The sequence below is a fragment of the Pteronotus mesoamericanus genome, unplaced genomic scaffold (genome assembly GCF_021234165.1).
Source record: "Pteronotus mesoamericanus isolate MK-2021 breed Mesoamerican mustached bat unplaced genomic scaffold, CSHL_Meso_final contig_33, whole genome shotgun sequence".
Classification (NCBI taxonomy): domain Eukaryota; kingdom Metazoa; phylum Chordata; class Mammalia; order Chiroptera; family Mormoopidae; genus Pteronotus; species Pteronotus mesoamericanus.
Genome location: NW_026555135.1, coordinates 4,271,429 through 4,295,035, shown reverse-complemented (window position 1 = coordinate 4,295,035; position 23,607 = coordinate 4,271,429). Strand labels below are relative to the sequence as shown.

Here is a 23,607-nt window from a genome sequence, read left to right as displayed (position 1 = left end):
TGTATAGTTCTTTTTCAAAATTGTCTTGACTATCCTAGATCCTCTGCTTTCCCACATAATTTCAGATTCAGTTTCTCAATTTTTTCCCAAAATCCTGCAGAGATTTTGTGATTGTGTTGAACTCATATATCAATTTGGGAAGAACTCACATCTTAACAATATTGAGTTTTTGATCCATAAAAATGATACTTCTCTCCATTTATCTAGGTCTTCTTTAATTTCTCTCAGCAAAAATCAAAACAAACCAAACCAAAACAAAAAACAAAAACAAAAAAACCCTATCATAATTTCCAATATACCGGTTTGCATATACTTGCTAAAAACATTTGACATTTTTTGATGTTATTGTAAATTGTACTTTTAAAAACTTCACTTAACAGTTGTTTGGTGCTAGTACCTAAAAATATGATTTTTTAATATTGACTTGAATCTTGTGACCCTGCTGAATTCCTCTAATTGCTTCCAGTTTTTTATACACATCCTGTGATATTTTCTGTAAATTATCATGTGATTTGCAAATACTATGTTGGATAGGCCTTCCACTAGTATAATGCTGAATAGTAATGGTGATAATATATATCCTTGTTTTATTCATGGCTTCAAAGAGAAGGTTTTTTAAACGTTTAATGACTAAATGTGTTAGATGCTGTAGAGTTTACAGATTAGGAAAGTTCTCTATTTTTACAAATGTGTAAAGGGCTTTATCTTTGTTTAGTTTTAGATCATAAATAGCTGTTGAATTATAAAAAGTTTTTCTAAATATTGTTATCATGCTTTTTTAATATGGTGAATGACAAGGATAAATTTTCTCAAGTATTTTATTTTAATGATAAGTATTTGTATATAAATGAATGAAAAAGGTAATTAAAAATCATCAGGAAAGCACAAGCCTGACTGTTTGATGAAGGTTCTCACAGAAGATGAGGTTAAGAGTATCAAAATTCGTCTTCAGCTTGTTTCAGAGAGTTTATCATAGCCCCACTGGGGGAGGCAAGAATGAGTTCCAGGGAACATAAGGCTTAAAACTGTGAAGGCACCTGGCAGGGTTGCAGTGTGGACCAGTGCCGAGATGTGACAAGGAGTACGATCTGTAAGAGCTGGATACTCCTTCTGCTTCTAAGCTTACTTACCACGGCCAATCTTCAGCTCTCAGCAGTGGTTCAAAGCAAAATTTTTCTGTGAGGTGAAATGAATGTCTGGTTATCCGGGTAGCAGGGTACGCAGGAGAGAGCAAGAACTTTATCAGCACATGATCCATGCAAACTAAGTACAGATGTGATTCTGGGGACAGACTACCCATATATTACCAGGCACAAGAGTGTACAATACAAAAGGCCCTTAACATATCTTTCTGGAGTCACACTGCTTCATTCTTGACTGGCTGCCTGCCTAATGTGCCTAACATCTGACTAATCCTATCCCTTTGCCTTCACCTTGAAATTGCCTTCACCTATCTCTGTGTTGAATTTCCTACCTTGTATCCCAAGTCTTCCTCTTTTCTGGTTTACTCAGTTTGCTCAAACGTATCCTCCAACATGTTCCTGAGCATCCGTTTATGGGATATACTTTTTTGAAAACTTGAATGCATGAAAATGTATTTTGTCCCCATATTTTATTGATAATTTGGCTGGCTATAGAATTCTAGGTTAGAATCCTATAATTCTACCTTCCAGTTTTGTTTTGGTAAGTCCAAAGCCATTCTGATTCCTGATCCTTTGTATGTATATCTGCTTCTAACTGTATAGTTATATATAACTATATAAAGTTATGAAATCTTCCTTGTCTAGAATTCTTAAACTGACATGGGTATATTTTCACCATTATGCTGAAGAGCCAAAGGGTTCTTTCAATTTACTAACTTATGACTTTCAATTAAAGAATATTTTCTTGATTTATTTGGGTGATAATTTCATCCTTTCTATTTTCTCTACAGCCATCCCCCCTCCCCGCCTTTTTGTTGGTACTTCTATTCTGGTCCAGTAGTATTTCTACAAAGTTTCTTCTATTCTTCATTTCTTTCTCATCGCCCTAATGGACCCCAGGGTGTGTGTTTGTTTCTCTCTTCCTGTCTTTGCTTCTGTCCTTTCCACAGTGAAGCCCATGGACTTAAGGAAACACCTTCCTGTCTCTCCACAGTAGTGGCAGAGTGAACCCAAGGGTCCAGAGGTCTTGCGCTGTCCTGTTTACTCTGGCCTGTACCATGGCTTTAATGCCTGTCCTGTGGGTGGGTGCTTGCTGGTGAATAGGGTAAGGGGGTGAGGGACTATAATGCAATCACAATGTGTGTTCAGAAGAAGGAATTCCAGTGGCTTCTTTAGTTGAATCTTTCAAATCCTTCACTACAGTTTTTTGTTTTATATTTTTAATATTTTGGGGGAGGGATTCTCTGAATGTTCCTTTTTAAAGCATCCTAGTCTTCATACAGTATATTTCTAGAAATATTAATGAATTAATATTTGTTCTTGTTTTGTGATTTTTGAATTTTTTTCTTCATGCATAAGTTGTTCCCTCTATGTTGATTTTTCCTCATTATATGTTTTGGCCTCTATTTTTCATATTGGATGCATTCATTATATGTCTGACACTGTTTCCTCATTCGTAAGAGGGGGAAACTAAAATGGTGACAAGCTTTAAGCATATGGTCGAGGCTGTTAGACTAACATCCTTCACTGTAGAGTAGTTTTGCCGGGCCAACTGTTTGTATCTTTAGGTCTTCTAGGATGCTCAAATTCTCTAAAAGAAGAATCTTCCAATTTTCTGCCTACAGGTCTTTGCATTCACCATCGAGAATGCATAAGGTCACCCACTTTCCCTTATTTCAGTATGATATTCACATGCTCAGTTGTGCCTGGTAAAATCTACTAGAGACATTGTTCATCCTTTCCAAAGAATAAACCTCCAGACTTTTGCAGTTGCTCGGTGATACTGAGTGGGTAAGGAGATCTAGTCATTTAACAGTTTCTTAAAGCTAACAATCGATCCTCTTTACTTTTTTTTAAAGATTTTATTTATTTATTTTTAGACAGAGGGGAAGGGGGGGAGAGAGGGAGAGAAACATCAATGTGTGGTTGCCTCTCCCACTACCCTAGCTGGGGACCTGGCCTGCAACCCAGGCATGGGCCCTAACTGGGAATCGACCAGCAACTCTGGTTCGCAGGCCAGTGCTCAATCTACTGAGCCACACCAATCAGGGCCCATTCCTCTTTTTTTCAGATCCCCCCTCCATGTCCTTTTCCAAACTGCTTGTTGCTGTTAATGCCTGATACTTCAGAAATTTCTCCAATGAAATTGGGGGTCCTTGGCTTAGGATTTGGCCTTCTCAGGTTACTTAAGGCAGTTAGCAGTAACTCATTTACTTTCCAGCTTCTGCCATTATTGGTCCCATTTTCATTTCTCTTTGGGTTTATTCTGTGGACCTACTTTCTAATTATTGAAGTTGGATGCTTACTTCATTATTCTTCAACTTCTCTGTTTCTAATGTAAACAACCAAGACTATAAATTTCCTTCTAAGAATCAGTTTAGCTATACCCCACTTTGATTTTATAGTATTTTCATTATGGTTCCTTTCTAAGCATTTCAATACTTGCATTATGATTTCTTTTGGTATTTGCATTGAAAGTGTAGTTTTAAGTTTCCAAATATATGGGCTATTTTGACTAATCCTGTTTTAAGTAATTGTATGATTGTCAGAGAACATGTTATGAAAGAAACCAATTCTTTAAAGTTCTTTTAACCTTAAAGTTGGTATCTTGTTCATTTATAATCACTCTATGCATGCCTGTAAAAACCATCCATTCTTTAATTGTTGAGTGTATTAGATCATTTTGTTATTCTGTTACTCAAATTTTATCTATATCTTGATTATATTTTTAAATTCTGAGTTACTGTGTTAAAGTATCTCAGCATAATGAAACATTTATTTCTTTTTTTATTCTGTCAAATTTTTCTCAAAAATTTCCATACAAATTTAAGATTTCCATTTTTTCTAGTAAACTGAATTTAGTAATTATACAGTGAACACATGTTTTAAATGTCTTAAATATATTTGTCCTTCAGTAAAATGGCTAGTCCTTTTTTGTCATTATTTGTGTGGTGTATTTTTAATATCCTTTTCAAATTACTGTCTACTTATGTTTTAACCATGTTTCTTATGAATAGCATATTGCTGAATATTTTTCCTGTTTGACAGTCTTTATCTTTCAATTGCTTAGCTTTGTCCAATTGATATTTACTGTGATTACTGATATAATTTGAATTATTTGTACTCCTTTATTTTCTGCTTTACATCTGTCCTGACTTTTCTTTGCTTCTCTTTTTCCCCTTCTCCTGATTTCTTTTGGCTTCAGTTTTCATAATCCCATTTAATTCCTTTACATTTTTTAAAGTTATTATAAAATCAACTACTGGTTACCAAAAATGGACATGTAAAATTAATCACTGTAGTACCTTCTTAAAAAAACTTTAAGAACTATGTAACTAGGATTATCCCCTTGTATCTCACATGTTAATAAAAATATCTTTTAGTTCCATTTTTAAAATCTTTCAAGTTAGGTATTATTTTAAACAGTCACAATATTTTGTTCAGATAGTCCAACAGGTTACTATTGTTTTTCTTTCACTGTTCTTTCTTGTATCTCAGTTCTTCCTCATAAAAAAATATATTTTAGAAGGTCTTTTAGTGAGGTGTATTGGAAAACTCTCCATTTTTGTTTGTCTCAAAATGTCTTTAACTTATGCTTGTTGTTAAGAGATATTTGGGTATACAATTCTAAGTCCATGGTTAATTTCTCTCAAACACTTTGAAGATAACACTCTATTGTGCTTTGACTTCCACTATTGCTGTTGGTAAGTCTGCAGTAGACTACTTGTTACTCCTTTGTTGGTAATATGACTTATCTCTTCATGTTTTTAAGATCTTTGATTTTGGAAGTCAGCAATTTCAGTATGCTTTTTCAGGATTCAACTCTATTCAAAGCAGGAAAGAATTTAGTACTTTCAATTCCAACAGAAATTCTGAATGAGCAAGATTTAGGCTCTGTTGGGGTGATTTATGAACGTGACCACAGTATTATCTTGCTAAGGAACTTTTTTTTTTTTCACATTTAGGAAGTGAGAATTGGGAAGCCTCTGCACCAACCACTGCATCCAGCATCATACTATTTTAGTTATAATTCACAGATCAGGAAGCTGCCATCACACCTGTTTGTTCCAGAGCCATAGTAAGCACACACTAGATACACAACAGTAAACGGGTGCCTTTCATACTACCTCTTCTCTCCCCCAAGTTGATTTGGTTCTGAATTCCAGTCTCAAGTGAATGCATGTAAATGGCAGAACCTGAATGTACCTGGAATCTTCCCTGCAAAGGAAATATGGGAAATAAACTTTTAGCTTTTTAGCATCTACATTATAAGAAGGATGGAATGATGCTGAGTGAGCTAATCTATCATATTTGCCATACCTGAGAAAGATTTCTTTTTATTTATCTTGCTCAGAAATTGTTCTTGAAGCTGAAAAGTCATGTCTTTTATCAGTTTTGGAAACTTCTCACCTATTATCTCTTTATTTCCCCAATTTTGCTACTCTCTCCCTTAGGAACTGCAGTTAGAGGTGTTTTTTCTTGTGATGCTTTCTAGTTTATTTCTGCAGACTTGTCTTCCAATTTAATTAATTCTCTCTTCAACTTTGTCTACTTTTAACTGATCCATTGAGTTTTTTGGTTCAATTATTTTTTTAAACGTCAGAAGTTCTTTAATTCTTTTTCAAACCTGGAATTCTATTTTTGATAAGCTACTGTTCCTAGGTCACCTTTTCATCTTCTCTTTTATTTCATTAAATATTTTTAAATACTTATGTTTCAGCATCTGATTTGGAGAGTTTATTTCTGCTGTTTTGTTTCTTATGACTTTTGCTTATGGCAGCTTATTTGCTTCACTGTATTTGGAATTATTGATTGTGTGCACATGTTTGAGCACTAATTTGTTAAAATCCTGGGAGGCATACATCAGGGGTACATTTCTTTGATAATAACTTGCTTTTGCTTCTCTTAGATATGCTTGGGTTCTATGAAACTAGATTAGTTTGAGTTAATTTTACACTTGGAGGTTTCCCAGACAATTAATGTTACATTTGAATCCCAAATTTGTCTGAATACAGAATATTGATTACAAATTTTCAGGAAAGTCATTTTTCTTACCTAAAACTAAGTATGAAAGACAAGTTACTGAAGGGCATATTTTTTTTCTAACCCAGCCCTTCACTAATAGTTTATCTCTTTGATTGTCCTGGCTTTAGGGCTATGTGTGTGGTGGTGGGGAAACAGTTCCAACTGCCCATCTGAAACATGCCAAAAGCTCTGTCTTCTATCTCTCTTGAAGCTTTTCAAGCCAAGACTCTGACTTCCTAGTGTCTGCAAATGATTTCAAGTTGATCATGATCTCAGAACTCATTTGTCAGCCTAGTTTGCAGCTCCTTCTTTGGATCTGATGCTCTAGAATTTTCTCTATGTTCTTTTGGGCTCAGCTATGCATTTAAAAGGACGTTTCAAAATTTACCCAAAATTTTTTGAAATTTTGTTACAAGAGATATCTTGTCAAACACATTAGGAGAAACAAAAGTTTTAGGGTTTCAATTTGACTTAAAAAAAAATCTTTAATAATAAACATGAATCTGTTTAACTCTTCAACTCATTCTCTCTTCAACTTTGTCTACTTTTAACTGATCCATTGACTCAGTTGCAGGGGTTACCAAGATAAACAAGACTTCAAGAAACTTATAGTCTAGTTATGCAGACAAGTAAGTAATAATTAATGAATAGTGCTAAATGAAATAATCACCAAATGGAAATTTAAATAGGTTGTGGCAAGGCAGATGGAGGACAGATGTTTTTATTTCATAGGATTTACACTGTTACATATTTCTTATAGGTCTGTAATTTGTGTTTCTAAAAGTATTGGTATTCTATCATTCAGGCCTGATTTAGACAAGGACGATTTTGTTTTGTTTTTTGCTTCTTTACATTTCCCTAAACTGCCTAGATTAAATACAGAATAAACTGGGGACTTCTGCTTCTGAGAAGATGAAACGGGCATACTTTCCCCTATTCTTCCTACAAAGTACAATGTAAAAATACTTAACATTATATATAAACAAACATAAGATTCTGAAAGATGAAGAGAAGAAGGCAGACTGGTTAGGAAGTCTGGACCTGAGTAACACTACACTAATAAGTTCCAAGTATTTTCTTTTTGCCTCATATATCTCAGAGTTAGAACTGAAAAAGCAAGAAATGCAGAAATGCCACTAGACATAGATAAAGACAAAAAAAAAAAAAAAAGGCAAGCTCAACTAAAGCCTGTTTTCTCTAGCCAAAGGACCAGGAAAGAGGCAGCTTAGCAAGGTAGAAAACTTACCTGCTATTCTATAGCCAAATACCACAGGAAAGAACTATGGTCCCACCACCATCCATGCTGCGAAGTCTGTCGGGGGCCTAGATTTCCTTCCTTATCAGCGGTAAGAAGGTGCCACAACCTCCTTCCAGACTAAAGTCAGGCAGGGTAGGCCTGGGACTCTCATCCGCATTTGGCAGTAATGAGCTCCCCACTCCCTACAGAGTCAGTGGAGACCACCTGGTGAGCAATAATTAGGCACTCCTGCCCCTCCCAGCCAGGGTGGTCTCAGAAAGGCCTGATAAAGAAATGGGAATTCTACCCCAGCCCAACAGTAATGAGGAGCTCTTTTCCCCACTGTGTGCCAAGAGAGGCCTAGGAGAAACCTGGACAACTACCAGTATTTGACAGTAATGAGGTGGCACTCAGGGACCTGTGGGACTGTAACAAAAGATCTAACATCCATGCTATTGGCGTCTTGGAAGGAGAGGAGAAAGACGGTATAGCTGAAAAAGTACCTGATGATATAATGGTTGAACTTTCAAATTTGGTCAACCCCTCCCACTCCCAAAAAGAACAACTATTAAAAAAAAACTATAAACCCATAGATTCAAGAAGTTGAGTCAATTTCAAAAAAGTTAAACTCAAAGAAATCCACAGCAAGACACATCATAGTCAAACTTCTGAAAACTAAAGACATGGGAAAAAGTCTTGAAAGCAGTGAGAGAGAAAAAACTATCTATACTATAGGTGAAAAACAATTTTAATGACAGGATTTCTTATTAGAAAACTCGGAGGCCAGAAGGAGCTGACATACCATTTTTCAAGAACTGCAAAAAAGGAACTGTCAACCTAGAATTCTATATCCAGTGAAAATATGCTTCAGGAATGAAACAGAAATCAAGACAGTCTCAGATGAAGGGAAACTAAGAGATTATGTTGCCAACATATATACCCTAATAGGATGGCTAAGGACATTTTCTAAACAGAAAGGAAATGCTAAGAGAATGAATTTTGTAATGTTAGAAAGGAAGACAAATGAAGAGTAAAATTATGGGTAAATATAATACATTTTCCTTCTCTTCTGGAGGTTTAATATTAGATTTTTTATGGTTGAGGCAAAAATCATAATACTATCTAATGAGGTTATAAATGCATATAAAGAAAATACTTAAATTGATATATTGAAGATATACTGAAGTCATAACCCACAGTACCTCAGAATGTGACCTTAGTTGGAAATAGAATCACTGCAGATATAATTAGTTATGATGAAGTTATCCTGGAGTAGGGTAGGCTCCTTTCCCAATATGACTGGTGTCCTTATAAGGACATGTGAAGACACAGAGACACAAAGAGACCACCACATCATAACAAAGGCAGAGATTGGAATTATGCAGGTAAAAGTCAAGAAATGCCAAAGATTGACAGCAAACCACCAGAAGCTGGGAAGAGGTAAGGATGGATTCTGATACACGTTTCAGAGGAATCATCCTCCTAGTGACACATTGATTTCTGACTTCTAGCCTCCAGAACTATATTTGAAGAGGTATTCTATAGCTACAGTAAACAAGAGAGTGTGGGATTGGTGAAGAAACAGATACATAGATCAATGCAACAGAATTTAAAAGACCCATAAATAGATCCACACAAATATACCCAAATAAATTGTGAGAAATGTATAGCAATTCGATGGGAAAAGGATCGCCTTTTCAACCAGCGATCCTGGAGCAGTTGGGCATCCATAGATTAAAAAAATAGACATCTACCTAAGCCTCATATCGTAAACAAAAACTAACTGAATGTGAAATGCAAAACTATACAAAACTTTTAGGAAAAAAATAGGAGAAAAGCTAGGATTTGTCATAGAATCCTCAGACTTGACACCAAAAGCATGAATGTGAAATGCAAAACTATACAAAACTTTTAGGAAAAAAATAGGATAAGCCTCATATCGTAAACAAAAACTAACTGAATGTGAAATGCAAAACTATACAAAACTTTTAGGAAAAAAATAGGAGAAAATCTAGGATTTGTCATAGAATCCTCAGACTTGACACCAAAAGCATGAATGTGAAATGCAAAACTATACAAAACTTTTAGGAAAAAAATAGGAGAAAATCTAGGATTTGTCATAGAATCCTCAGACTTGACACCAAAAGCATGAATGTGAAATGCAAAACTATACAAAACTTTTAGGAAAAAAATAGGAGAAAATCTAGGATTTGTCATAGAATCCTCAGACTTGACACCAAAAGCATGATCCATAAAGAAGAAAAATTGATAAATTGGACTTCATCGAAATTAAAAACTTTTGTTCTGTGAAAGAACACAGGTGAAGAAGGTGAAAAGACAAGTACAGACTTCAAGAATATTTGTGTGCCACATATTTGATGAAGGTTTAGTATCTAGAATATATAAAAGAACATTCAAAATTGAAATGGAAAAAAGAAACAATCCTATTAGAAAATGGGTAAAGACATGAACAGACATTCCATCAAAAAGGATATACAGATGGCAAATAAGCACATAAAACCACATTTGACACAATTAGACATCAGGGAAATGAGAATTAAAATCACACTGAAATATCAGTACATACGCTTAAGAATGGTTAAAATAAAAAACAGCAATACCACCAAATGTTGGCAAGGATGCAGAGAAACTGGGCCACTTATACACTGCTGGTGGGAGTGAAAAATGATAGAACCGCTCTGGAAAACAGACTGCCAGTTTTGAGAAAAACTAAACATACAATTACAATACAACCTAGCACTTCCATTATCGGCATGTATTCCAAAGAAATGAAAATTTATATTCACATGAAAACATGTAAACAGATATTCACAGCAGGTTTATTGATTATAGTAAAAAACTGGAAACAATCCAGGTGTCATTTAACAGGTGAATGGTTAAACCGGTATATCCATATGGTGGAGTACAGCTCAGCAATAGAAAGGAATAAAGTATTGACACACTCAACAACTTATATTAATCTCCAATGAATTATGTTATGTGCAGGCCAATCCCAAAGGTTACATATATTATATAATTTCATTTATATAACATTCTTGGAATGAAAAAAAAATAGAAATGAAGGACAGATTAGTGGTTGCCAGGGGTTAAGAATAGAGGGCGAAGGGATGGATGGGAGGGAAGTGGATGTGACCATAAAAGGACAACACAGGGATCCTTGCGTTGAATAACAAAAATTATTCTGTTTCTTGCCTCTATCAATGTCAAACCCTGGCTGTAATATTGCACTATAGCTTTGCAAGATGTTTACCATTGGAGGAAATTAGTAAAGAATACTAATTTCTTACAAATGCATGTGCTTTTTACTCCAAAATAAAAATTTAAGTAAAAAAAGAATAAACCATAAATCATACCATTTATTGAGCACCTATGTATGGGCAGGCCCTCCTATGTAAGGTAGTCAAATGAATACATTATTTAATCTTCACAAACTCTATAAAGATTATGCCTATTTCCTAAATCATTTTTCTGGAACACTGGTTCTTTATGACATTAATAGCCTTCTTTGAGAGGTGTTCTATAAAAAGGCTTTCTTAGTCAAATAGTTTAAGAAACAAATTTTTTTTTAGTCTAGGGTTTTTAAAAGCCTTTAATATACTAATGTACATTACAAACAATATGAGGCCATCATATATTAGCTTTCCTCAAATTTCTTTGATTTTGGAACTCTTGTTTTCACATGATGCCTATTAATAATTTGCTTAAAGAACTAATATTCCTTATTATTATACTATAATAAATGTTGACATAGTTTTCCATCAATATCCCTGTTGGAGGTCAGTTTTGTCTGTTATTTCAATTTAGGCTGTAGATTTACTGCCTGCATGTACTCTAACCATACCACAGTGTTGATGATCCAAACTACTTACCATGTAACAATATAAATAGATCGAAGTACTAATGTGAAGACCAACATTCCATACATGACCTAAATAAGAAAGTAAAAAATGATGTTAGTAAAATCATGATTCTTTGGCAAATGAAGTATATTTTGCCTACAAAAATAGCCCAATTAAATGTAAACATTTATTATCTTCTTTATATTTTAAAGAACAGAATTTTTATAAAAAGATTTTATTTATTTTGAGAGAGAGGGGAAGGGAGGGAGCAAGAGAGGGAGAGAAACATCAATCGGTTCCCTCTCGTATGCCCCCACCTGTAGACCTGGCCCACAACCCAGGCATGTGTCCTGACTGGGAATCGAACTGGCAGCCTTTTGGTTTGCAGGCCAGCACTCAGTCCACTGAGCCACACCAGCTAGGGCTAAAGAACAGAATTTTTTAAAAAAATTAATCATATAATTAAGACTCATGCCAACCTTTGAGGAAAAATTAAGAGCCTTCTTGTGAATAACCAGTACCAGAAGTTCTATATCAATTTAAATATCTGAAGCCTGAACAAATGCTATATTTTTGCCTCACTCTCCCTAGATCCTTCCCTTCTCTTTAATTTCACTTTCGGCAAATGATTCTACTTCCCATTTTATAACAGTATAAATACAAACTCTTTTAAATTCTCCTTCTGAATGTTTCTGTATTCACAAAAGTTGTCTTCTCCCCATACTCTTTCTCCCATTCCTAGTCTGTAAAGTGGTGCCTTTCTCTTCTTAAGTTAATCAAATGTGGGTTCTTTATTCCATGTATATGCTCCCACATCTTCCTAGACTTGGCTCCATCAATTACCCTCCTTTCTATATTGGGCCCTGTGTAAGTACTACTACCTGGAAAACTAAACTTAGTGGAAAAAAAAATCAACTTTTAAATGTGTGAAACAGTAAATACAAAAAATTGCATAGAATACAAGTTAGATGTACACTTAACAAATATTTATAAGGACAATAGCTAGAAGAGTATCATTCAGGATCCTGGTTAATACCCAGAGTGCTCCATGTGTCTATTCCCAGTGCAACCTTCTTACCCTCCTCCTTAGAGGAAATCATTTTCTTGACTTTTACAATAAACATTTTCTTGCTTTTCTCTACATATTTACTAACTTAAACGTGTCTCCAAAATATGCATTCTTAAGTAATACTTGTTTTTGAATTTTAATAGAATTTTAATTGATTTTGAATTTTCAACAGAATATTATAAATAGATGTGTCTTGGTCTTGTCTTTTAAAATTCAGTTATGCTGTATATGTAGACTTTGCTCATTCATTTTTGATGTTATATACTATTTAATTGGATAAAACTGCCACAATTTATTTACCCATTCTTGTGTTGATGGGCATCCTTAGGTTATTTCCAGTTTCACTGTTATCAATATTCTTATTCACATATCCTAGTGCACAAATTTATTTAGGGTATGTACCTAGGAATGGAATTGCTGGGTCAGAGGTATATATACTATCAAAATTACTAAAAAAAAAAAAAAAAAAAAAAGCCAACCTGTTTTCCACAGTGCTTATATCAATTTTTACTCCAACCAATATGTTCAAGTGTTTCTTCTGTACAACATACTCACCAACTCACGATACCATCAGGCTTCTGACTTTTTGTCAATCTACGTGGTTTTTTATATATATTTCCCTGGTTATGATTGAACACTGTATGTTATGTATGTTTACTGGCCATTTGATGTTTTTTATTTTAGTATTCAAAACTATTTTTACATTTGATTTTCTGGTTGAGAATGACCTCAGTTTCCCAGCCTTGAAAGCAACAGTTAGAATAAATGGGGAATGTTGTGTCTGCTTTGGTTGTTGCGAAGGACTGCACCTAGGTTGAAAGCTTGAGGCCTGTATGAGAACAGTACAAAAGATGCCCATTATAAAGATGGTAGGAAAAAGATTCTGTAGCTTCTGTGTATTACAATGACCTCCACTACATTTAGCTCTCATCTCTGGCAGCTATACACAACTTAAGTGGATGAGAGGGCAAAAGAAAGTATGCAAATGGAGTCTCCCGATGAGATGAATATGTGACACCTGCTGTATACTCCACCTTGTATTCTTCTATAAAGCTAAAAATATTGCATTAGATTAAAGCCTATTAGAGTCTGACTGCCAGTTTAAATCCATAACTGCAACTATGCTGCTATAATGATGAACAAGAAAGGCCTGATACCTGCCCTCACAGCAATTACAATTTAGTGAGAAGATAAGTAACCAATTAAAATGTACTATTTTAACTCTGTGATGGGGGCGGGGCACAAAATCCTCGTAGACAAGTAGAAAGGCCACCTGATCTAGACTTATGCAGATCAGAGAGACTTTCATGGAGGGTATGATGTTTAATTTCGTAAATGAAGCATTTGTACGAGGAACATTAATGATAAAAACTGAAACATTATTTGGAGAAGGTGTCAGAGTGTAACCAGCACAGCTCATATTCTGGGACGAGAAGAAAGTAAGGATGTCTAGAATACATTGTTGAAACAAGAACAGGAAAAATGAAGCCTGGCCTTTCAAGTCATGTTAAGGAGCTGGACTTTATCCTAAGAGCAATGGGAAGACAATGAAAGTTTCAACAGCAGCTCAGCATGATCACTCATGTATTAGAAAGATGTTCCTGTCTTGCTGGGTGGAAAATGATTTAGAGGGAGACAAGACTGATGGGGAAAGGACGTGTGACAAGGTATTGCAGTAACGTAGGTAAGAAATTGGGCCTACACTAGGGTAGTATCAATGGGAATGGAGAGAAATGTAAAGGTTAGGGACATATTTAGGGCTGGGACAGAAAATTTGATATGGGAGTTAGAAAGAGTTGGCAAAGTCAGTGATGACTGGGTTTATGACTTGAGCAGCTAGGTACACGGTTAAATTGTTCAGTAGGCTAGAGACTATTTGAAAAGAAAGATTGAGGACAGAAAAATGGTGACTTCATTTTTGGATATGTTCAAAGTTTGAGGTGCCAGTGAGATATCCATGTAGGGATCTCTAGCAGTAGTTGGATATCTGGGTCTATAACTTCAAAGAAAAATCTGAGCTGAAAAAAGAGATGTATCAATCATCACCATACAGAAATCAAGGAAAATAGACTGTCAGGAAGCATGGTAAACATACCAGATAATGGATAAGGAAGAATCTGTACCCCACCAGCGAAATGGGGCTTTTTCAAATTAATTTTCTTCTTTCCACAAGCACCCCACACTAGACATTCTGCTTCTCCCCAAGGAATCTGTGGCAAACCCTGCTAGTGGCAATAGTCCATATCCATTCTCTCCTTCTCTTTTTATTTTATTTTTTTAATTCTCAAACAAGTACATTTTTTCATTGCTTTAAGAGAGAGGAAGGGAGGGGAGAGAGAGACAGACATTAATGTGAAAAAGAAACATTGATTGGTTGCCTCCTGTATGCACCTGAACTAGGGACCAAACATGCAACCTAAGTATGTGCCTTGACCAGGAATCAAACTCTCAACATTTTGGTGCATATTATGATGATGCTCCAATCAAGTGAGCCACACTGGCCAGGCTCTCCTTCTGTCTATAGAAGACTGACTTTATTCAGCTGGCAATATGTTTAGCTATAAAAGCTTGATTTTCGAGGCTCTCTTGCAACTAAAGGTGGTCTTATGACCTTCACAACTTTTTCTATACATATTCTAATATTAGCCATTTTTATATTAAAAAGATAATAGAATACATACTTTTCTGCCCCTTGCAATTTTCATGCAAAAGTATTTTACAAGGAATGTTTATGTCTTTTCATATTTAATAAATTTTTCAGCCTCCATGTTCTAAAGACTATAATATTTATCAGTGTTTCCTCTCTGCTAAAGCATCCAAGAAATATGCTGTGTATAAACTGAGATCTGGTATTTATCCTCAAGAAACCTATCACCTAGGGAAAAAAGCAGGCTGTATTTTTGTTTATCAGTAAAAAGAAAACTAAAGTATTATGAGAAAAGCAGAAAAAGATAAATGTTGTGTTTTGTGAGTTGCATTAAGATGCCTGTGTGGAAACAAGATGGATAAAACCAAGAGGTAAAAAAGGGTAAATTAAGTGGGACTTTGGAAACCATAGAGATATATATCTATTATAATTATATAATTATCTATATAATTATATTATAATAATAATAATGAAGACCAATAAATCAAGCTCAAATATCATCTTTTGTGTGAAGCCTTCTTGAAATCCTTCTATAGATATTACTTAATCTCTTTTTATTCCCAAAGTACTTCACTTATATTTGACTTTGGGCAGTTTTTAAAGTTGGTAACTGAATCCTGGTTTACCTAAAGTAAAGCATAGCTAGATTTAAGTTTTACATATTCAGTCTTCACATTTTTTTTCTACTAAGTTTATCATTGCACCAAAATCTAAAATAAGTATGCACTAAAATTTAAATAGCGTTTTCCATTATTTCTAGTAACATATCTTTCTGATAATAAATTAGATTCCATAGTAAACTGCTACAGGGACATCATCACATCACAGAAGACATATGGGCTTTAAAATTAAAAAGACCTGAGTTCAACTCCCAGCTCTGCTAATAACTAGGTGAGAAATGTGGGCAGATTACTTAATCTTTCTGACTCTCAGTTATCTCACCTACGAAATGAAGATGATAATTTTATACAGGTTTGTCGATATTTTTAAGATAATAGTTAAGTCAATCCATATAAACTATATGAAAGAATATATAATACTTAGCATATTAACAGATATTCAAAAATGTTAGCTTCTTTTGCTTCTTTTCCAAGTGTATTTTCCTTACATCTCTAATTTGTAATAAAGTGGCACAAATGAAAAATAATAAAATTTTAATAAATCTGCTTAAGTTCCTGCTTTTTAAACTGTTTACATAATGTGTCCTTTCTTAAAAATGATAAGGGCCAAATGAGAAGGGAGAGTTATAAAATACTGATCTGTCCCGTCTAGAAACAATCTTCAGGAGACATCTACTTTGGGGGAAGATTTTAAGCAATAGTACTCCTTGAAACATCAGATGAGATTTCATCTGAGATATTCAAGTACTAATTTGTCAATTAGCTTCTCAGAGAGGGTTTACTAACTTCTTAAATATTCTTTTAATCAAGTCTCATATATGCTCTTTTTTGTTTCCTTATTTAAGATACATTGGTATTTCTACCTAATGTGGCATATTTGTGTATTGTACCCTTGGCAAGGCTATCAAATTAAATAAATAGCATTTGGCTCTCTTTTGGAGATGTCTGGGTCACCTTATATTTAATGTAATAAAGTAGAACTGTTATCAGTATTTTCTCCCTCTGGGAAGCTAATCTGATTAGCAAAACAATCATCCTGGTTGTGGCAGATACTTTTAAAGTGTTTATTAACTCCTTCCTTCTAATACTATGTCACTGCTTTTCTCTCTAGGCCCAACTCAAATATGTCATTTCAGAAACTTTCCGTGATTATCACAGATAAAAATTTATGCATGTCATCTTACATCTCAGTATGTACTTTTAGTATTACACTGAACTGTTTATTTCTGTGCTTTTGTTTTTCCCTCCTTTTCCATTATTTCCAAGATTTTGAAAGTTACTGTAAATCTTGTCACAAACTCCAAAATAATCTTCCACTTAAATATTCCAAAATGATTTTTCTAAGTTTTTGTACCTAAGAACATCAGCAGTTAGAAGCCTGTCAGTTCAGCCCACAAGCAGCCTCTCTTCCTCCTGCCATCACAACCCAGCCTGGCAGCGACCATGAGCGTTTTCTACATTCTGTTGCTGCCTCTCTGCCTACTCTTCTCCTAGATGGCCTCAGGTGTTGGCCTTCTTATCGGTCTACTCCACAGGTATCCAGAATACCAGGGTGCCAAAGCGGGAGGGAACTGCCGCTTTCCCCGCGCCCACTCTACACTGGGACTGAAGGCACCTCTTACAGAGGGAAGGCCAAGTGTTGCCTTGGAGCTGGGAGACATGGAAGGAAGACCAGAAGCCATGTGAATAATTTATAATCATTGTTTTAATGGAAAAAAGAGACCTTTTAAAAAAAAAACCCAGCTATATGAAAGAATAAAAGCAATACTCCAAACTTTAACAAACATAAAAAACTCAGAAAATGCAATTTTCTTTTAAGAACAATGTCCTTGTTTTTTAACACTAGAGTAAGTAATAATTTAGGCTACATGCAATAGATGTCCTTTGTAATCCTCTCTTGAGTCATCTAAACAGACAGACTGTGCCCTTGTCTACATTAGCACTGCAGTACAATACATATATACTACATATATTTTTTTACAAGTCTATTTTCCTGACAAGGTAGTGAGCACCTTGAGACCAGCAGCCGTATCTATTTGCCTTGGTATATCAATATTACTTAATGTTTACTGAGTGTTTACTTTGTGCTAAGGGTTTTTTATATGCATTATCTCATTTAATCCTCAGACAACTTTACAAGACTATGATACCAATTTTAGTTTGTATAATAAGCTTCTTAAGAGCAGGGACCTCTTCATCTACTAATGTATCTCCTGTGCCTAGTATAGCACCTGGCACTTAAAAAGATCAAAGTTCAAGAATTTGTCCAGGATATACAGCTAGTAAAAGAAGAGACTACACTGGAATCCAGGTCTGCCTGACTTTGAAGTCTTACTTTAATTCCAACTTACAGCTCAGAATTTGGTACTGAGAAGGTGCACAGTGCACGTCTGCTGAATGAATGAATGTGTTCTGCCTTCAGGTTGCTTATCCACTTCACACTGGCATTCCCCTACTTCTCTGCTTTTCTATCCTAATTTTTAATCTCTGAGCCTAGGATGTAAGTCATAGCTATAAGCTTTCATTCTGCCTACTTTCCTATCAGCAAATATTACCACTCTATACTGATAAGAAAATATTTATTACTGGAAAAACACATGGAAATTGCAGCATAGGAAATTATATGAATAGCTTGTAACTTTTATTATATAAACATGTCAAATAAGTTTAAACACAAAATGGAAAACTGATGGTCATAAACTTATAAAAATTAACCTCAAATTTCCACATTTTTTTGGTGGTTGATTTTTCTTTCTTATAAAGGCAAACCAAAGATTTATAAAAACTAAACTTTTTAAAAAATAAATGAACTTACTTTTTTTTTTTTTACACTGTATCAATAAATCTTTCTAAATAATGACATCACTTCAAACTATAATGAACAGGGAAGCAAGTTGAGGGTGTTTTCTCCTGTCATATCTACGTAAGTATGTCTATTTTCAGCTGGCCTGTAAAAAAGCAAGGCACAATAAGGTAGTTTTGGAATTTATTTTAAAAAACAGATTTCAGCTCTGGCCAGGTAGCTCAGCTGGTTAGAGCATCGTCCTGATACACCAAGGGTACGATTCAATCCCCGGTCAGGTCACATGCAAGAATGAACCAATGAATGCATAAATAAGTGGCACAACTAATACCTTTCTTTTTCTCTCTCTACCTCTCTCCCCTCCTTCCTCTTTCTCTCGAAAAAAAAAAATCAATGTATATAGTCTGCTTTAAAAAATTAATAAAAGTAACAAATATTTACTTATTCTATAAGCACAAAATATTCTAAAACTACAAGGTCTCTGATAATCCTGAAATGTGTGCTTATTTATTTCTTTATTTTTATTTGCTAGTTTGTTAAAAGAATGGTGACAGGAGTCAAACAAACCTAGGTTACAGTCCTCCTGGCTCTACCTCTTAATAGCTGTGTAACCCTGGTGCAAATTACTTAACGTTTCTGAGCTCATTTTCCTTATAACGTGGACAATAATCCCTAATTAACAGGACTGCTGGGGAGATTAGTCTGTGTAGTAATGAGCATAGTGCCAAGCACATGGTAGCACTCAATAAACAATAGACAGCTCTCTTTAGTTAGGGTCTGCTACTTTATTTCATTTTGGTTTCATTATGGGATGCATTTAAATCATTATTTCCTACAGTGAAGTTTCCTGTGTTTGCTCCCCTCAATTTAAATAACCTTCCACATCAAAAAACTTATTAAAATATATACTAGTGGGAAAATATTCAAGGACTTTTCAGTCTATCTTTCTGAGAAAAGAATGTCATACAAAAGACTTTATATATGCCTATGTATAAGGCTTCCTGTTTTTTGTTTGTTTGTTTGTTTTTGTTTTCTTTCTGCTTCTAAGAGCAATGCTACATCTGCATTACTGACTTCCAACAGCCAGGTGGGCCTGGGCAATGACCGTTCCAGGTGGATTCTTATTACCTACAGTGGACTCCTATAGGCACTTGAGTTCGCAACCTGTTTTCAACACTGAGTTTTCTTAGGATATCTACAGTTTTATTTTTCTAAAGTTGTATCTACATATTATTTACCAGAAAACAAAAACATAAGACAGGCAAGTATGATTAATCAATTAAATGTGTAATAGTTTTTAAGAATTACCTGATGGAATACAGGCTCCTTTACCTTAAGGTAAACCTGCAAAATATTAAAACACATATAAATGAAGTGTATTATGGAGGGGAAGAGAAAACCTATTCCAACAATTCTGCAAATCCCAAACCTCTCCTGCTTTCCTAGTCCTGTTACTTAGACCTGGCTCCAGCCATATAAAACCAATCAGATTAGGTGGCATGGAGGGCTAGTACCTACGGGTGGGTCTCCCCCCAGTGCTAGCTTTACAATGGTAAACTGTAGTTTCTAAACTGTTGTGGATGACTCTGGCCTCTTGGCCTCTGCATCAGTATCAAGGAGGGGCAAAAATGCACAGGTACTCATGATGGCTGATGAGGTTACGCCAGACAATCCTGTTCTACAGTAGAAAGAACACTGGCTTTGGAGTTAGAGACACAAATTAAATTTCAGACTCTGCCACTCACTTGTTACATGATTTGAGCAGCACATGTAAGTGGCATCACAACCAAAAAACTAATTTTCCCTTATCTGAATAATGGGAATAATAGTGGTAAGGAATAAGAAGCTAAAATACATGAAAGTGTTAGCATAAGAGATGCTCTGTAAGTGAAAACATTTAAAATGAAGTCTCTTGGCCTCTGCTTCCCAAAACCTTTAACACACTCACCTAGATGTGTTCCCAGTTACACAAACTATAGTTTTAGGCTCCAGTGTCATGTGAGTGGTTAAGTTCAATGCCTATTCAAGAGTTAGCATGCATTTATTGCATTATAGGAGTATGCCTTTTTTTTCAGATTTTATTTATTTATTTTTAGAGAGAAGGGAGGGAGAAAGATAGGGAAACATCAAATATGTGGTTGCATTTTGTGTACCCCTGCTGAGAAACCAGCCCCCAACCCAGGCACGTGCCCTACAATGGGAATCAAACTGGCAACCATTTGCTTTGCAAACCGGAGCTCAATCAACTGAGCCACACCAGCCAGGGCAGGAGTATGCCTTTAAAATGATGTTGTAGAGGAATCAAAATTGAAATCATAATCTTGAAATGACTCCTATCACTTACAAGACAAAGTCCAACTTTCAAAGCCTTCCATGATCTCACTCCTGCCTTCCTGTTTGGGTTTCCTGCCGTTCTCTTGTTTCTGTTTCATCCTTGGCTCCAGAAACTACAGTGTTTTCCCACATGTGCTATATTCATGCTTCTGTATCTTTAAATATGCTGTTCTTCACTTTGTTCAGAAATCCTCCCCTGCTGGTAAATACTCATCTTTCAAGATTCAATTCAAACTACACCTCTTTCTTGAAGCCTTTTCTGATTCTCTCCCTATTTAACAAAAGCAACCACTCATCTTCCTCTGTACCCTTATTGTCCATGTGTACATGGTTCTATGCCTATGGACAACGTCATACAGTCTATTTAGAAATGTTTCACTACACTCTTGCCCAAGGGCCTGGCGAACTTCTAATCATCAGTTAAAACCCAGCTTAAGTGCCTTCTCTATGGAAGTGTTCTTGATCCACTCAAGCAATCTTCATTGAATACTCCTTCATTTCATCCTTTTATAACCACTTTTTGCCTCTATTATTGTAATTATCATCTTTTGAAGCAATTCATTTTTTACATGTTTGACTTCCCTACTAGAAAGTACTCCTCAAGCAAAGCAACTTCTTCTTAAACATCTTTGTATTTTCAATTCCTGATATGGTAGGGCTGCAATAAAAGTTTATTGAAATGAGTATCTCTCTAAACAAAACGCAATTCACTTGGGAAAAAAAGCTATCTCAAGTTACGAGGAAAAGGTTAAAATATAGACATACTAGGCTCGAAAGAGCACAGCTAATCTCTCTCTCTCTCTCTTTAACAAACAGAAGGCAATATATCTATGAGAAAAAGTTTATTTTTTCCATTACTACTCAACATTGTTAGCCTTTTGATTTTTCCCTGTTTTTTTTTTTTAAACCAGAGTTTCAAAAGTTGTTTCAACTTTTTGTTGAGAAATAACACCTAAACAAGAAACAAAAAAAGCAGTATCTGTGAGTTTTGTGTAGAAACATTTCAGTTTGAACAGCATGAAGCAAACACTGGAAGCAAAATGTGCCAAACTTCATAAATGGCTAGTTCACATGCTTAATCTGTTAGACAAAGGATGACTTACTGTGGTTACTATTAAACTGAATAGAACTAAGGTAAAAAGCAGGTGGTAGTTTACTGTGTTCTTGATCTTGAAACATTCAAACCTTAAAAACAGAGGAAGAAAAAGAAAATGGCTTTAGAATATATAACTAGGAAAATAAATAAAATCCTGTTTAACCACCTGCACAAGAGCCTCTGGGTTTACTGATGCCCGTCATTTCTTCCATGCATACCCTCACCTTAGAGAACTTGTACTGTCTACAGCCTCCGAGAGCCTGGGGGGGCCAGGAGAAGGCACCTTACTTAAACGGGTCCAATGAGAGGCTCTCCCCTAAAAATCTGGAGTTTAATAGCTGGACTGAGGCATTTCATTATAGAAAATATCATTCTATTATAATTGTCTCTTTACTTACCTGTCTCTCTAACCAGACCATAAATTCCTTGTGTGCAGGGATAAAATCTTTTTTCCATGTATTGAGTCACTATGATAGGATATTCAGTAAATAATAAGTATGAATAAATATATGGCCATCAGTTTAAGTATCCAATGTTTCAACCTATGTTTCAGTACAAGCAATAAGAGTGTTCTCAGTTTACTAATTCATTGGCTGTAGGAATTGGACCCAACTCCTATTTCCTTACCTGTAAGGAAAGGTGGTGGCCCAGATCATTTCCAAGATCTCTTTTATCTTTAAATTCTGGAACTTGATGACTTAGTAATAAGAGCTCATCTGAAAGTATTTTTCTAGATCAAGGCAGCAAACCACAGCCCGAGGGCAATTTCTCAGCCTAAGCCTGTTTTTTTCATAAATAAACTATTACTGGAACATAGCCACACCTACTTTTTTGCATATCTCCCACGCTACAAAGGCAAAGTTGAAGAGTTGCAACAGAGACCATAGGCACACAAAGGCAAAAATAATTACTATCTGACCCTTTACAGAAAAACATTTCAGAGGAACTCTTTTTTAAAAATATTTTTTGAACTATTTTTCTGAATTTTACATGTCTTTAGAAGCTATTCTTGAGCTAGCAATGATGAATACACTGAAAATAATCAGATTACCATCACATAGAAGCTCAGAGATGTCTTAAGTATTAGCGTTAGGGAACAGAACATATACTTTGAAGGTAAGGTTATTAAACTTGTAGTTCAATTTCCAAGTCTGACACCTACTAACTGCATGACCTTAGGTAAGTCACCTAAACATAAGTTCTGCTTATATCTGTGAACAAAAAAAAGGGGTTCTACAAAAAAGTAGCTTCGCAGGGCATCTGATCATAAATTCCTAAGTGGTCAGGTCATGGTGGGTAGCAACGCCTCAGGCATATAACTTTTTAGTAAAAGTTTTATCTTTGCCATAGGAAGCCTTGTCCATTGTTTCTGTGCATCTAGGTTAACACATCTTTGAAATAAGCTCAACCACCCTTAAGAAAGTACATAATCTTGTAAACTATCCAATCCCTGCCTTGCTTTCTCCAACCTTCATGTAATCTTCCCTCATTCCCTCTTCAATTCCAAATGCATAAAAGAAACTGCAAAACTGTCATTCTTGGACCATTTGCAATCTTGCTTCCCAGTAACTGTCATCAGTTTGGGCTCAGATAAACTCTTAAAAAACCTCTCTATAGGCTTGGAAGATTCTTGTATCAACAATACCCTCAGACAAGTTACTAAATCTGTCTGTGCTTCATTTTGTCATCTATAATATGGGAACAATATGCATTCATCTTGCACAACTGTGAGAATTAGAGATGACTTGGTATCTCTAGAACATTTAGAGGTACA

General features: G+C 35.2%; 1 protein-coding gene across 1 annotated transcript in view; it reads right to left on the bottom strand.

Annotated features, from left to right (window-relative positions):
• Positions 1 to 23,607, bottom strand: part of ACER3 (alkaline ceramidase 3) — a 120,099-nt gene that overhangs the window by 22,614 nt on the left and 73,878 nt on the right. The window contains exons 5-7 of the mRNA XM_054576304.1: positions 21,841 to 21,922; positions 19,712 to 19,747; positions 11,295 to 11,353 (exon numbers count right to left, since the gene is read on the bottom strand). Coding sequence (XP_054432279.1) covers positions 11,295 to 11,353; positions 19,712 to 19,747; positions 21,841 to 21,922 — 177 coding nt within the window. The remainder of the gene's footprint in view (positions 1 to 11,294; positions 11,354 to 19,711; positions 19,748 to 21,840; positions 21,923 to 23,607) is intronic.